This window comes from Silurus meridionalis, chromosome 18 (genome assembly GCF_014805685.1).
Source record: "Silurus meridionalis isolate SWU-2019-XX chromosome 18, ASM1480568v1, whole genome shotgun sequence".
NCBI classification, from domain to species: domain Eukaryota; kingdom Metazoa; phylum Chordata; class Actinopteri; order Siluriformes; family Siluridae; genus Silurus; species Silurus meridionalis.
The window spans coordinates 25,106,151-25,119,904 of NC_060901.1; the positions used below are offsets into that span (position 1 = coordinate 25,106,151).

The 13,754-nt window shown below is 39.1% G+C and overlaps 1 protein-coding gene across 10 annotated transcripts in view; it reads left to right on the forward strand.

Moving 5' to 3' along the window:
* Positions 1-13,754, forward strand: part of LOC124401363 (DNA (cytosine-5)-methyltransferase 3A-like) — a 61,179-nt gene that overhangs the window by 20,603 nt on the left and 26,822 nt on the right. For 4 of the 10 annotated variants that reach the window (XM_046873620.1, XM_046873621.1, XM_046873626.1 and 1 more), the window contains 3 exons: positions 567-674; positions 6,222-6,278; positions 12,680-12,905. In XM_046873620.1, coding sequence (XP_046729576.1) covers positions 567-674; positions 6,222-6,278; positions 12,680-12,905 — 391 coding nt within the window. Of the gene's footprint in view, positions 1-566; positions 675-6,221; positions 6,279-6,817; positions 7,141-12,679; positions 12,906-13,754 lie in introns of those variants that run through there. The other 6 variants (XM_046873624.1, XM_046873628.1, XM_046873622.1 and 3 more) reach the window with 4 other exon arrangements.

The following is a 13,754-nucleotide window of genomic DNA, read 5'->3' on the forward strand; positions in this document are numbered from 1 at the left end:
ACCTCTCACACACACTCTTCACTCTTGTACCATCAGGAAAGACACACTCACTGTGTGTTACTGAACTGTTACAACAACTCAACACACACTCAACACTTATTTCATACACACCCACGTCTTCAGCACCACCCATTATTATATTCATAATATTATACTGTTTACATGCTGTTTTGAACCTGTTGGTTGCTGCTATTGCTGTTTTGTGCACAACATTGTGTGTGTTTACAAGTACACACGTGTTTATAGTCCTCTTTTACACATTACTGTATAACATATTATACAGTAGGTTTACTGGTCAGCGCTAATTTGTGTTTTGTGTATCTGATCCCACACTGTCTTGGTGTTGCACTGTGTTTTGTTATGTATCTCTATGTTGTGCGATGTCGCTGTGTTGTGTGATGTCGCTGTGTTTTCTTATTTAGCACCAGGGTTCTAGAGAAAAGTTGTTTCATTTCACTGTGTACTGCGTCAGCTATATATAGTTGAAATGACCATAAAAGCTTCTTGACTTGACTCGATGTTGTGTGTGTGTGTGTGTGTGTGTGTGTGTGTGTGTGTGTTTGCAGATTTTAGAGCAGGAACAGGAACTGTGTGAGATTATGCAGGAAGAGTCTGTGGTGGACGCTCCACCTCGCAGAGTGGGGCGACCTGCTCGCAAACGGAAACCCCCCATGGTAAGTTTGCACACACACACACACACACACACACACACACACACACACACACACACACACACAAACACGCATATCTTAAAGTTAGATTAAATGCTTGCAACACTCAAATTGTAAAAAAAGTCAAGTGAATTCTTTGTGAAAGTGTCTGGACAGTTCCTCAACCTCAGCTACATCGCTTCAGATTGCTGCTTTCTAATCATATTCATGCTGTTATTCTTCTTCTTTTTTTTTTTTTTTAAGAATTTTATACTAACTAGAAATGTGATATAGACCACCTTAAGCCATGTGCTCACTGTGCGATTTTGGCCACGATTTGGTCAACTGAGACGAATTTCAAAAAATTTCTGAAAGATCGCTAAAATCCTAAGTTAAAATCTGTAGTTTTTGAAATGGCAGTTGCATTCATTTTTTGTTTTCCTCCAACGAATTTCTACCAGTTTCTGCAGCGTGACCTCTCTTACGATAACCATCAAACTAAAGACCACTAGGACCCCGAACCTAATGACACAATTAGTGCAACGACTTCAAACCACCTCAGAGAAAATGTCGATCAGCAAGAAGAGAGACTTGCGGCGCTTTTGTGTGGCGTTTTCGCTATTAATGTTTAACGGATGGCTTTTGTTTGCCGCTAGCTACCATTAGCGAGAGAACGCGGGTCTGGACATAAACGTTTTTTGGTTTTTTTTTGTTTCGGTTTTTGACTGTTGTACAGTTTGATATTATGACGAATGAGATCCTACAGTGTGAAACGGTTTTATAAACACGGTATATGTACACAATACTCAAAGACAAAATACACACTCGACACAATCTAACACTATATACACTACACACAGTATACATGACACGAAAACACTTACATATGTGTATTATATTTACTATGTACACTGGACACACACTATATACAGTATAGACCTAACTTAGACCTAATACACACTATACACAATACACACTATACACAGTATAGACCTAACTTAGACCTAATACACACTATACACAATACACACACTATACACAGTATAGACCTAACTTAGACCTAATACACACTATACACAATACACACTATATACAGTATAGACCTAACTTAGACCTAATACACACTATACACAATACACACACTATACACAGTATAGACCTAACTTAGACCTAATACACACTATACACAATACACACACTATATACAGTATAGACCTAACTTAGACCTAATACACACTATACACAATACACACACTATACACTACTTTAACACACAAACAAGCAATACACAATGTACACACTACACATACTACCCGAACAGACCGATTATGTATACACTACAGTAACACACTTACAGAGTACACTAGGCTAACATACAACTTATACACACTATTTACATTACACACAATATATATGACACTAAAACATTAGTACACTACCAACCCTATTATACACCCTACACACAACACTAACACACCTGTTATACACTATAAACTACACACACTATACACTACACTTACACAGTATTATACACTATATACACTTTACATTCACTATACACTTCCCCACCAGGCCTATTATACACCCTACACACACACACACACACACTAACACACACACACACACACACACACGCTACACTTACACAGTATTATACACACTATATACACTTCACATCCACTATACACTACACCACCAGGCCTATTATACACCCTACACACACACAACACTAACACACCTATTATACACTATAAACTACACACACTATACACTACACTTACACAGTATTATACACACTATATACACGTCACATCCACTATACACTACACCACCAGGCCTATTATACACCCTACACACACACACACACAGAGTACACACAGAGTACACAACACTAACACACCCATTAAACACTATACACTACACACATTGAACACTACACTTACACAGTTATTATACACACTATATACCCCACACAAACACCTTTTTGTACACACTATATACACCACAGCATTATCTTTGTTAAAAGCACTATACAAATACATATGTACAAAAAGAAAAAACACCTATTATATACTTTATGTACACTACATGCACACACAATATGCACTATAGACCTACACTGGCGATCAAAATTAGAGAACAATTTATAAACAATTGAACAATTCTGAAATAATGTGATCTTCACTGCTCAACAATTGAAGGAGTTTTTGTCGTGTCTATACCATGCTACCAGAACACCTTTTCCACAAAATAACTAAGGCATTTAAAAAAAAACATTATTTTGCAGAAAACACACTGATCAAAATTAGAGAACACTTTCAGATACCTCCCAGTTATTGGTGTTAATCTGGAACCTGGTGCTAATTTCCTTGTTTATCTGTCAACCCCTATTTAACTGGCAGCATAAATTCCAGTTTCACTGACTCTGCAAGATGGCGGGTCGTTCTAAAGTGACTGAAAGCCTCCAGCAGCAGGTTGTCCAGATGAGGGCCAAAGGGATGACCCTATCAGCCATAGCAAGGCAAGTTGGTCGTTCCAAATCTGTGATTTCACCACAAACTCATTCAAGTCCACCAAGAAGGCTGGTCGTCCACGGAAGACAAATACAAGAGAGGACAGGATACTGCGGAGGATCTCAATGGGCAATCGTTTCCACACTGCAGCTGGAATTGCTCACCAGTTCAGCGCTGAACAGGGTAAGGATCTGTCTCGTCATACAGTGTCTCGACGTTTAAGAGCATCTGGACCGAAAGCCCAATCTGCAGTGACCAAACCTCTCATTAGCAGAAAGAATCAAAAGGCTAGACTAAGCATGTTGTGTGGACAGAGGAGAACTGGTCCAAAGTTCACTTCAGTGATGAAAGCAAGTTTAATTTATTTGGGTCCGATGGGAAACATTATTTTCGGCGACAAACTGGAGAAAGACTGAACCCAAAGTGTGTAATGAAGTCAGTGAAAAGTGGAGGAGGAAGTGTCATGGTTTGGGGCATGTTTTCTGCAGCAGGAGTTGAACCTCTTATACAGCTACATGGCAGAGCGAATGCAAATGTTTATCAGAACCTTTTTCAACAACATATGGTTCATCACCCAATCAGCCCGCAGTGTTCATGCAGGACAACGCTCCATGTCACACAGCAAAACGGGTAAAGCAGTTCCTTAAAACTGAACACATTGAAATAATGACATGGCCTGCCCAGAGTCCTGATCTCAACCCAATAGAGAACCTCTGGAAAATCGTTGGTGACAAAGTTATGGCCAAGAAACCCACTACAGTCACCGAACTGTGGAGGAGACTGGAAGAAGAGTGGACCAAAATCACACCAGAGCAGTGTGAGAGACTCGTGCTGTCCTGTGGCCGCAGATGTGCTGAAGTCATTCAGAGCAGAGGCCTGTACACTTCCTACTAATTGCTGACTGTTGTAACCTTCAGAAAATTGTGTTGTAATCTTTTTCCATGCTACAGTCATTGTTGTTCTCTAATTTTGATCAGTGTGTTTTCTGCAAAATAATGTTTTTTTGGAAATGCCTTAGTTATTTTGTGGAAAAGGTGTTCTGGTAGCATGGTATAGACAGGACAAAAACTCCTTCAACTGTTGAGCAGTGAAGATAACATTATTTCAGAATTGTTCAATTGTTTATAAATTGTTCTCTAATTTTGATCGCCAGTGTATAATACACTGTACACACTAAAAACACTCTATACACTACACTACCAGGCCTATTATACACCCTGTATATATATATATATATATATATATATATATATATATATATATATATATATATATATATATATAAAAATAATAAAATTAGTTTCTAAGGTCCTTTCACTTGTCTGTGCTCTGAGTGTGTGTGTGTGTGTGTGAGAGAGAAAATTTGACCCACTGATTTTACCATTGTAGCCTTTTCTATACACATTCATGAGCACTGAATAATTCCCTACAAGATAGACTCCTGAGGAAACACAGCGATACCACCCCTGTCGATCAAGTGAGCTCATTAGAATATTAGGCCACGCCCAGTCCAATTTTGACCTATTTCTTGATAAGGAATGTTACAGAATGTTTTTTGTTGAATGCAAAGTTTCTGCTGAGAATAGAAACAGCATTTACTGTTGGGATATTTATGTCCTCTAATTCTCAGCTGTTCATCTTCTTGCACTTAAGAGAGCAGTTTCAGGCCAAGAAATGGTGTGTGTGTGTGTGTGTGTGTGTGTGTGTGTGTGTGTGTGTGTGTGTGTGTGTCCACAGTATTTAATTACTGTAAACAATAGAGTCTAAAGAGCAGCTGCATCTTTCATCTGATGAATTGTACACACATGCACAAACACACACACACACACACACACACACAAACACACACTGTTTGTAATCCACAGTCATCATGCAATGTGTTAGTTATAGATTAGCATCGTTAGCAGCTTGACCGTATAGAAACCATATACAGGATATCATTATAGGATTTTAAAATAGTGACATGACACATTTTAAGCCGAAGGGGGCGGGGCTTGTAGCTGATAACACCCAATCAGCACTCATACCTCAGGGAAAGGGCATACTCATTAGAACCCTTAACACACACACCCGGGTCTCACTTTCCGCACCTTGCAGCAGGAGCTTCATTTAAAAAAAATAGCGTTAAATAGTTTTTATTTTACAAATGAAGTCGGTTTATTTCTTAAATCAAATTTTGGAGCTTATTTTTGGACCTGATGCTGTTGGAACAGTTCAATAGAAACATATATTTCGACCATTTTCAAAGCCTTAGCCTTGGAGTTTTTCCATTCATTTTTTGTAGTATTCATTGATTTCTATTTAAAGCTACTACTACAGTCATTTAATTTTTAAACATAAATGCTAAATCAGACAAAAGTATTTGGACACCTGACTTTTCCAGCCATATGTGCTTCTTTTTCCAAATTGTTTGCACTAAGCTGGAGGCACACGATAGTATACGAAGTCTTTGGATGCTGTGGCATAAAAGGGTCCCTTCAATTGAACTACAAAAGACCAAACCCATTCCAGCATCATGAAGATCTGCCTTTCATGGGTTGGAAGATGTGGAAGATCTACAACCCTGTTGAACAACTTCGGGATGAATTTTTTATGCTGACTGCACCTGAGGCCTCCTCACTTCATCTACATCAGTACCTGACTTTACTAAAACTCTTTAAACTGAATGAGCACAAATCTTTACCAAGTCTCCACAAGATCTCCACAAGATATCTTGAAAGAGACGAGTGGAGCTTATTATAAGTGCAAATGGTAACTTAATAAGAATAAGCACATACCACTCTTATAGTGAGGTGTCCACATACTTTTGCCCATACAGTGTAGTTAACATTGTAGACCAAATTCAGAAGTTTGACATGTAATTCATTACATTATTTGTCTGTATTATTTGGCTATTTAAATTTTAGATATAATTAGGTTGTTTTATTTTTCTATCTAATTCTATCTAAGTAGTTTAGGAGTTAGAACTGTAAAATCATGTGTATTGTCGGGGTTCGGCTCAGGACTGAACGTTTTTAACAGAACGCAGCGCAGAAATAACGATTGTAATTCCACACAGGACCACCAGGGGCACTATGGAGTAGAGACCATCAGCAGAATGCTTAGAATGAGCCAGGTACGGCACACACATACACACATAGCACACCGGAATAAACAAATACAATAAACAACACATTCTGTCGTAACGGAGTAAAGGGTCCAGATTTTACCGGTGAATCAAATCAAGTGGTTTGAACGATCCTTTGACCCGTCCTTTAGCAAAGCGAGTTCCCCTCTGTTCCACGATCACAAGGACCTTTAGTTTCTACCTGCAATTATTTCCCAGAAAAAAAATCATTGCTTTAAATCTGCGACGCAGCCCCTATGGTACCTTAGTGAATTCCTCCAGACATCACGCCAGTAAGTTGGTTCCTTTTCGATGCGTATTAAGTTTATTAAATAAATGCTTATTTATCATTTAAAATAAATAACACAAAAATTTTATAAAATTTGTTAGCGAAAACACAGTTTAAAATGTTATTCCTTACGTTCCTGAACGTTCCGGATTCCCGCGAATTTGAAGATAATCCGCAACTTGCTGTTAGTCAGGTTCCAAATGAGAACCCACGAATTTTCCGATCTACGAATTCCCGGCGGTTGACCGTATTGGACTTACAGCTCATCGTTCCCCACTATTTCTTGTTCACATCTTAACCGGCCAATCAGGTTAAAGTTGTGTGGTACAGCTAATGATTTTATCACCTAAAGACCGAACCACCACTCGAGCACCTGCGGTGCTTCTTGATGTGCGGAGCTAAAATAGGGTGACACAACTTTTTTGCATAGTCTCGAATAAGCCGTAGATATCAGACGTGGAGACAGCTTGCCACATCATTTAAAAGCAGGAAGTTGTGGAAGTTGTGGTCCGTAAACCCGGAAGTGCCCTGAGAGAAAGAGCTCCACACTAATACCTGCCGTTATACTGAAGTGTGATAATGGTGAGTTCCTTCTACTTCAATATTTTTTTATTTTGACACCTTTTTGAAATGATGATCCCACGCACTCTGGCCATGTGAGGCACTTGAAACAGGAAGTTAACCCTGAGCTAGCATAGCACATTTTGAATGAGTTTCACTTTATAGGCAAAAACAACCACTAGTAACTCATTGTACAGTACAAATTAGCCCATGTTGGTGTTCACTGTTTAGTTGGTACTGAATTTGTAGCATCTAAATTTAGGAAGCTACATAGATACAGTGGTGGACCAAGTACACAAACCATGTACTTGAGTTGAAGTAGGTAAAATATGACTCCAGTAAAAGGAAGTGCTCACTTGAGTAAAAGTACACAAATATTTGCCTTCAAATGTACTTAAGTATCCAAAGTACTATGATTTATTATAACTATAATGTTACTATTATTGTTTTTGTCACAAGACTCTACTTTACTTAATCACTTCAATTTATGTGAAAAGACTCGAATGTGACTCTCAGCACACTGATCTATTAATAGAATGATATTAATGACTCGAACACTAATTGATTTCTATTACAATCATCATGAACACAAAACTTTCTTTTCAACTACTTAAAAAAAATACACAAATGAGGTTTGTGAGGATTGAGGGTGTTGTGGTGAGTTCGAGTCTGGAGTTTCTTCCATCATTTATTCCTTTTTAAATGTTCTGCTTGCTGTTGAACTGATGCTGAACTGTATGTTGGTGATCAGTAGATTCCAATAAAACACCAATCAAAACAAGTTCCGTACGGCGCTTTTTTAGCCTCTCATGAATAAAAAGGAACACAAGATGTTGGGTATAAAAGAAAGATATTTAACTTTCAAATGTAGTAAACTTAAAGCTTTTTCAGTGCATTCACTTTTCTTTTTACTGTTCACCACTGTTTATGACTAGCCATCGCTAACTTCGAACTGTCTGGTTCGTCGTCGCTAACGTCGCTAATGCCATTCAGAACCGCTGAAGTTTTTATTTTTTTGTTTTTAGCTAACTGATGTAAATCATTATAAATGTAAAGATGTTTAGGGAAGGAGACACTTCTATGCAGGAATCTCCCACTACTACTGCACAAAATTACTCTACAATATTACTACTACACAATTACTCTACATTATTACTACAGCACAATTACTCTACACAATTACCACAATATTACTACTACATAATTACTCTACATTATTACTACAACACAATTACTCTACATTATTAACACATAATTACTACTGCACAAAACTACTCTACAATATTACTACAACACAATTACTCTACATTATTATCACAATATTACTACTACACAATTACTCTACATTATTACTACAACACAATTACTCTACACAATTACCACAATATTACTACTACACAATTACTCTACATTATTACTACAACACAATTACTCTACATTATTAACACATAATTACTACTGCACAAAATTACTCTACAATATTATTACTACACAATTACTCTACATTATTAACACATAATTACTACTGCACAAAATTACTCTACAATATTACTACAACACAATTACTCTACATTATCACCACAAAATTACTACTACACAATTACTACTGCACAAAATTACTCTACAATATTATTACTACTACAATTACTCTACATTATTACTACAACACAATTACTCTACACAATTACCACAATATTACTACTACACAATTACTCTACATTATTACTACAACACAATTACTCTACATTATTAACACATAATTACTACTGCACAAAATTACTCTACATTATTACTACAACACAATTACTCTACATTATTAACACATAATTACTACTGCACAAAATTACTCTACATTATCACCACAAAATTACTACTACACAATTACTACTGCACAAAATTTTACTACATTATTACTACTACACAATTACTCTACATTACTACTACAACACAATTACTCAAAATTATTACCACAAAATTACTACTACACAATGACTTTATATTATTACTACAAAATTACTACTACACTATTATAATTGTTTATGCACACGTGTAGTTGTCTCTTACTAAAGTGTTTACAAATTTAATTTGGAAATACTGAGTATTGGAAAAGTTTAAGGTGTAGCGTGTGTGTGTGTGTGTGTGTGTGTGTGTGTGTGTGTGTGTGTGTGTTTTCAACCCAGTCTCTGTTCTTGCTAATGACATGGCAGTCGACCATCAAGTCTACACTTTTGTTTATTTTTTCCCCCTGTGTGTGTGTGAGTGTGTGTGTGTGTGTGTGTGTGTGTGTGACACACACACACACACACACACGGCTGTAAACCCCACTCCAGCCTGGCTGCAGTGGACTATGAGGCTTTTACAGCCATGTGCAGAAGCCTGCAGACGCTCGCACACCAGGAGCTCGAATGCTCATGTTTTATGTTTATTTTAAAGCTCAGGTTCTGCTATAAAAACCATATCATTAAAGACTTAACACACTAATGTGCCTGGCATGGAACAGAGGCCTGGAGCCCGCTAATTAGCGCCATGATGCTAAGTGCGGCCTGCTAGTTTCATTCATGATTTGCAACGTTGCCATTTTTAATACGCTCACGTCTCTTTGAAGGTTGTGATTATTTATAGTGGCGGACGTTTATATGATGGACAACCTCCGTTCATTACTCCAGACACGTGCCAATTATAGCGTATACGATACGCCACAATATTGAACTTGCACCAGACCCTTGTACATTTCAGTTCTCTTGATCAAACTGTCCACGTAAAATGTTTACTAGGCCACTAGCAGATATATATATATATATATATGTATATATATATATATATATATATATATATATCGCACAAAAGTAAGTGCACCCCTCACATTTTAGCAGTCATTGTAGTATAACTCCTCAAGGAACAATACTAAAAACTTGGATATATTTTACCGTGTGTCAGTTTGCAGTTTGTATAGCAGTACAAGTAGTATACAATACAGTATAAACTGGCAAAAAAAGTGAGTACACCCCAAATGAACATGTCAAAACTGTGTCCAAAGTGTTATTATTTAGTGTGAGCACCATCACTGCCTTAATCCTCCTGGGTATGGAATTCACCAGAGCTGCACAGGTTGTTGCTGGGATCCCCTTCCCCTCCATCATAATGAGATCACGGTTGCTGCCGGATGCTGGACACATGGTGCTTCGACACCTTCTGCTTGGGGATCCCCACAGGTGCTCCATAGGATTTAGGTCTGGAGACATACTTGGCCACTCCGACACCTTCAGCTTCCTCAGCAAGGCAGCCGTCATCTGTCATCAGTGCTGCAGCACTCATACTGTATGTCTGTATTTGAAGCAGCTTCTGCACCTGACGCACAGCACGGGGACTCGACTTCTTTGATGGACCCTTGCGAGGGCTGTTCTGAAAGGAACCCGTCTTGGAAAACCTCTGAATGACCCTGACCGCTGTAGTGTAACTCAGTTTCAGGGCTTTTCTCTGTGGAGAGCAACAATTCTAATTGTAATTTGTGAAGAAGAGGTTAGAACTTTGTCAAGGTGCGGTTTCCAACCGTTTATTCTTTTGAGTATACACTGTGGGCCGTCCCTGATTTCTATGGATGTGGCTCCAAAAAAAAAAAAAAAAAAAAAAGGTGGTCCTGTGGGAGAGATTTAGAGATGTCTCTTGTGACCAACGATTATGTAGTCAGAAATTCTACAGCCAGACATTGTCCCAACGCAAATTTTCTGAATTAATTAAGTTGTAAAATGTAAATCTTTATGTTAAAATATATTAGTTTGTCCCTAACGAGGGCATCAGAAACTAGCAGAGACTTCATGAGGAAGACACCTTTAAAGGATGAGAGGAACCAGATTTAAAAACGAAACCTCGGGTGGCACCGAATGTTCATTCGTTATAGACAAAGAAATGTCACATGAAAAAGAATTTCAGTACATGGAATTTCAATAAGGATCATTTGCTTGTTTGTTCAAAATTGGCAAGTGACCTCTTTTCCCAAGCCATGCCTGGGTCCATATTCTCCTCCTCTACGGCCTCCTCCTTTTTCTTCTTTCAGTACACCAGAGTTTTTTTTTTATTTTTCAATGCAAATACATCGTAGCCTACGATTTTAAAGGTGCGATCATCGTACAGTCCGTATACACATCCGTATTGCAGCAATCAGACAGTGTATTGAAGCGTTGTTTAGACGTGTTTCCGACACGTCTCGCTACGTCGTACGTGTGGACATCTGGCTCTAAGTGGGACCACTGTTTCAACAGTCATTCTGTGTAAATCATCTGCAAACTCAACATGCAAATCACTGCTCGGTAATGCTCATGTTTTTGAACATTTCATGTTTCAAAAGTGTGTGTGTGTGTGTGTAGTTAATATTTGTGGTTTTCTGCACTACATCCATTGAGGCAATATTTACTACACAGCAGCACTCGTTTACAGGAGGGGGCGTGGCCTGTGTACCTGATTTTTAAATTTTTTTTATGTCCTACTGTTTCAGGGAATGAAGCAAAGGAGGTGTGGCTATTGTCTTACAGTCTCAAAAATTGAGTAAAGGGGGTGTGGCCAGTATGTTTTACATTTTAAGAAAATGAAGTAAAGGGGGCGTGGCCGGTATGCCTTACATTCTAAAGGATTTAAGTAAGGGCGGCGTGACCAGTGTATCTCACAGTCTTTGAATTAAGAAAAGGGGGCGTGGCCAGCGAGTCTTACATTCTACAGTCTTACCGTCTCGGAACGAAGTGAATTGTATGTTGGCGAGGACTTTTAGGGTCTCACGGAATGGAGTGAAAGGGGTGTGGCCACTGTTTTTGTAAATTCCAGGTAATAACATGAAAAAGGCATGACCTTTGTCTTTCTTCGGCGTACTTAAATTTCTTGCAATCTCTTCGAATAAAGTGAAAGGGGTGTGGTCTTTTTTGTCGTATAATCTCGAGGGGGGCGTGACCAGTGTGTTCAAAGAAATCACAGTGAATGAAGTGAAGATGGCTCGGCCTTAGAGTCTCTCTGTTTCGGTGAACGGTGTGAAGGAGGCGTGGCCTTTGTGTTTGTCAGTCTCGATAGAGGAGGCGTGGCCTTTGTGTCTATTCTTTTTACAAGTTAAATTAAAGGGGCGGGGCTTCATTTCCCACTGCTTTCGCTATGTAAAACCTTCAGTCTGCTGTATTGCAAATGCAGTAGAGGTGTGTGTGTGTGTGTGTGTGTGTGTGTGTGTGTGTGTGTATTTGTGTTTAATAGGCAGAAACAGTGGAAAGATCGACTGACGACGAGTGTCTGATGAAGGGAACGGTTTTTACACCGTAATTCTGAATCATCCATACCGCAATAAAGGCTAATAATAAAAGTTTATTCTGCAGCAGGGGAGAGTCCCTGTTTAAATGTGCACCACACACACACACACACACACACACACACAGTCATTCTGAGAGCTTCACCCACACTCTGTGTATCAGATGCAAATTTCTTTCCACCTCCCTCTTTCTCCAAGAGAAGCACTAACCAGCAACACATTTATAAATGAAATACAATAAAAGAAAGGAATTGACGGGTGAAATGTCGAATGTCGCAGGTGAACAGCTGTGAGACTCTGATAGAGGGAGCGTTTGGGGCGAAGCAGAACGAGTGTAACGGCGAGAACGAGAAAGGGGTTTCCCAAGCGGTTCTGCCGGGCCATGACTCGTTCTCTGACTCCTCCCACCAGAACGGCTCGGACAAAGCAGACCAGGACGAAAGCTCCGCCCCCTCCACACCTCGGAAGAAACGTGGGCGACGGAAACTCGAGCACCCCGAGAAACGTGAGTCACGCCTCTGCCGTTCCGTCTTCTATCTCTCCGTTTTTTTTACAGAGCTGAATCATGCTGTGCCGAACTCCGGGACTGCGGAATAAACCACCAGGTGGCATCGCAAAAAACAATCAGCTAGTTCGTTTTAATGTTTTATTCCTCTTATACCTCTGAGGGGGTGTGGCAGGGGGCGGAGTCACATGTGTACTGCACTCATTATTCCTAATAATGTGAAATGTCAGAGAAACGACTTAGCAAAATCCAGTTTGTTCTCCAGTCTCTCTCTCTCTCTCTCTCTCTCTCTCTCCTTCTTTCTTTCATTCTGTCTTTGAAAATAAAGAAAAAAAATGTCTGCTTTGCTTTCTCTCTGTCTCTCTATTTGTCAATCTGTCTCTATCTGTATCTCTGTTTGTCCCTCTCTTTCTGTCTCTCAATTTCTCTCTCTCTCTCTCTCTCTCTCCTTTTCTCTGTCTGTTTTTGTTTCCTTTATCTGTTTCGTTCTCTTGTCTTTCTGTCTCTTCTTTTTCCGTCCGTCTCTCCTGTTCTCTGTCTTTCTCTGTCTCCATCTGTCTCTCCCTTTATCTGTATCTGGTTTTCTCTATCTGTCTTTTTATATTTCCTTTCCCTATCTTTCTCTCTACCCGTTTCTCCTTTTCTCTGTTTGTCTTTCGGTCACCTCCGTTCTCTGTCTGTCTCTTCTTTTCTCTATTGGTCTGTCTCTTTCTTTCTCTCTGTCGCTCTGACTTTTTTTTCCACTGTATCTCTTTACATATTTGTCTCTCTGTGTTGTTTTCTCTCTATCTGTCTGCCCATCTCTATATCGCTATATCTCTGTGTGTGTCTCTTTTTGATCTCTCTCTC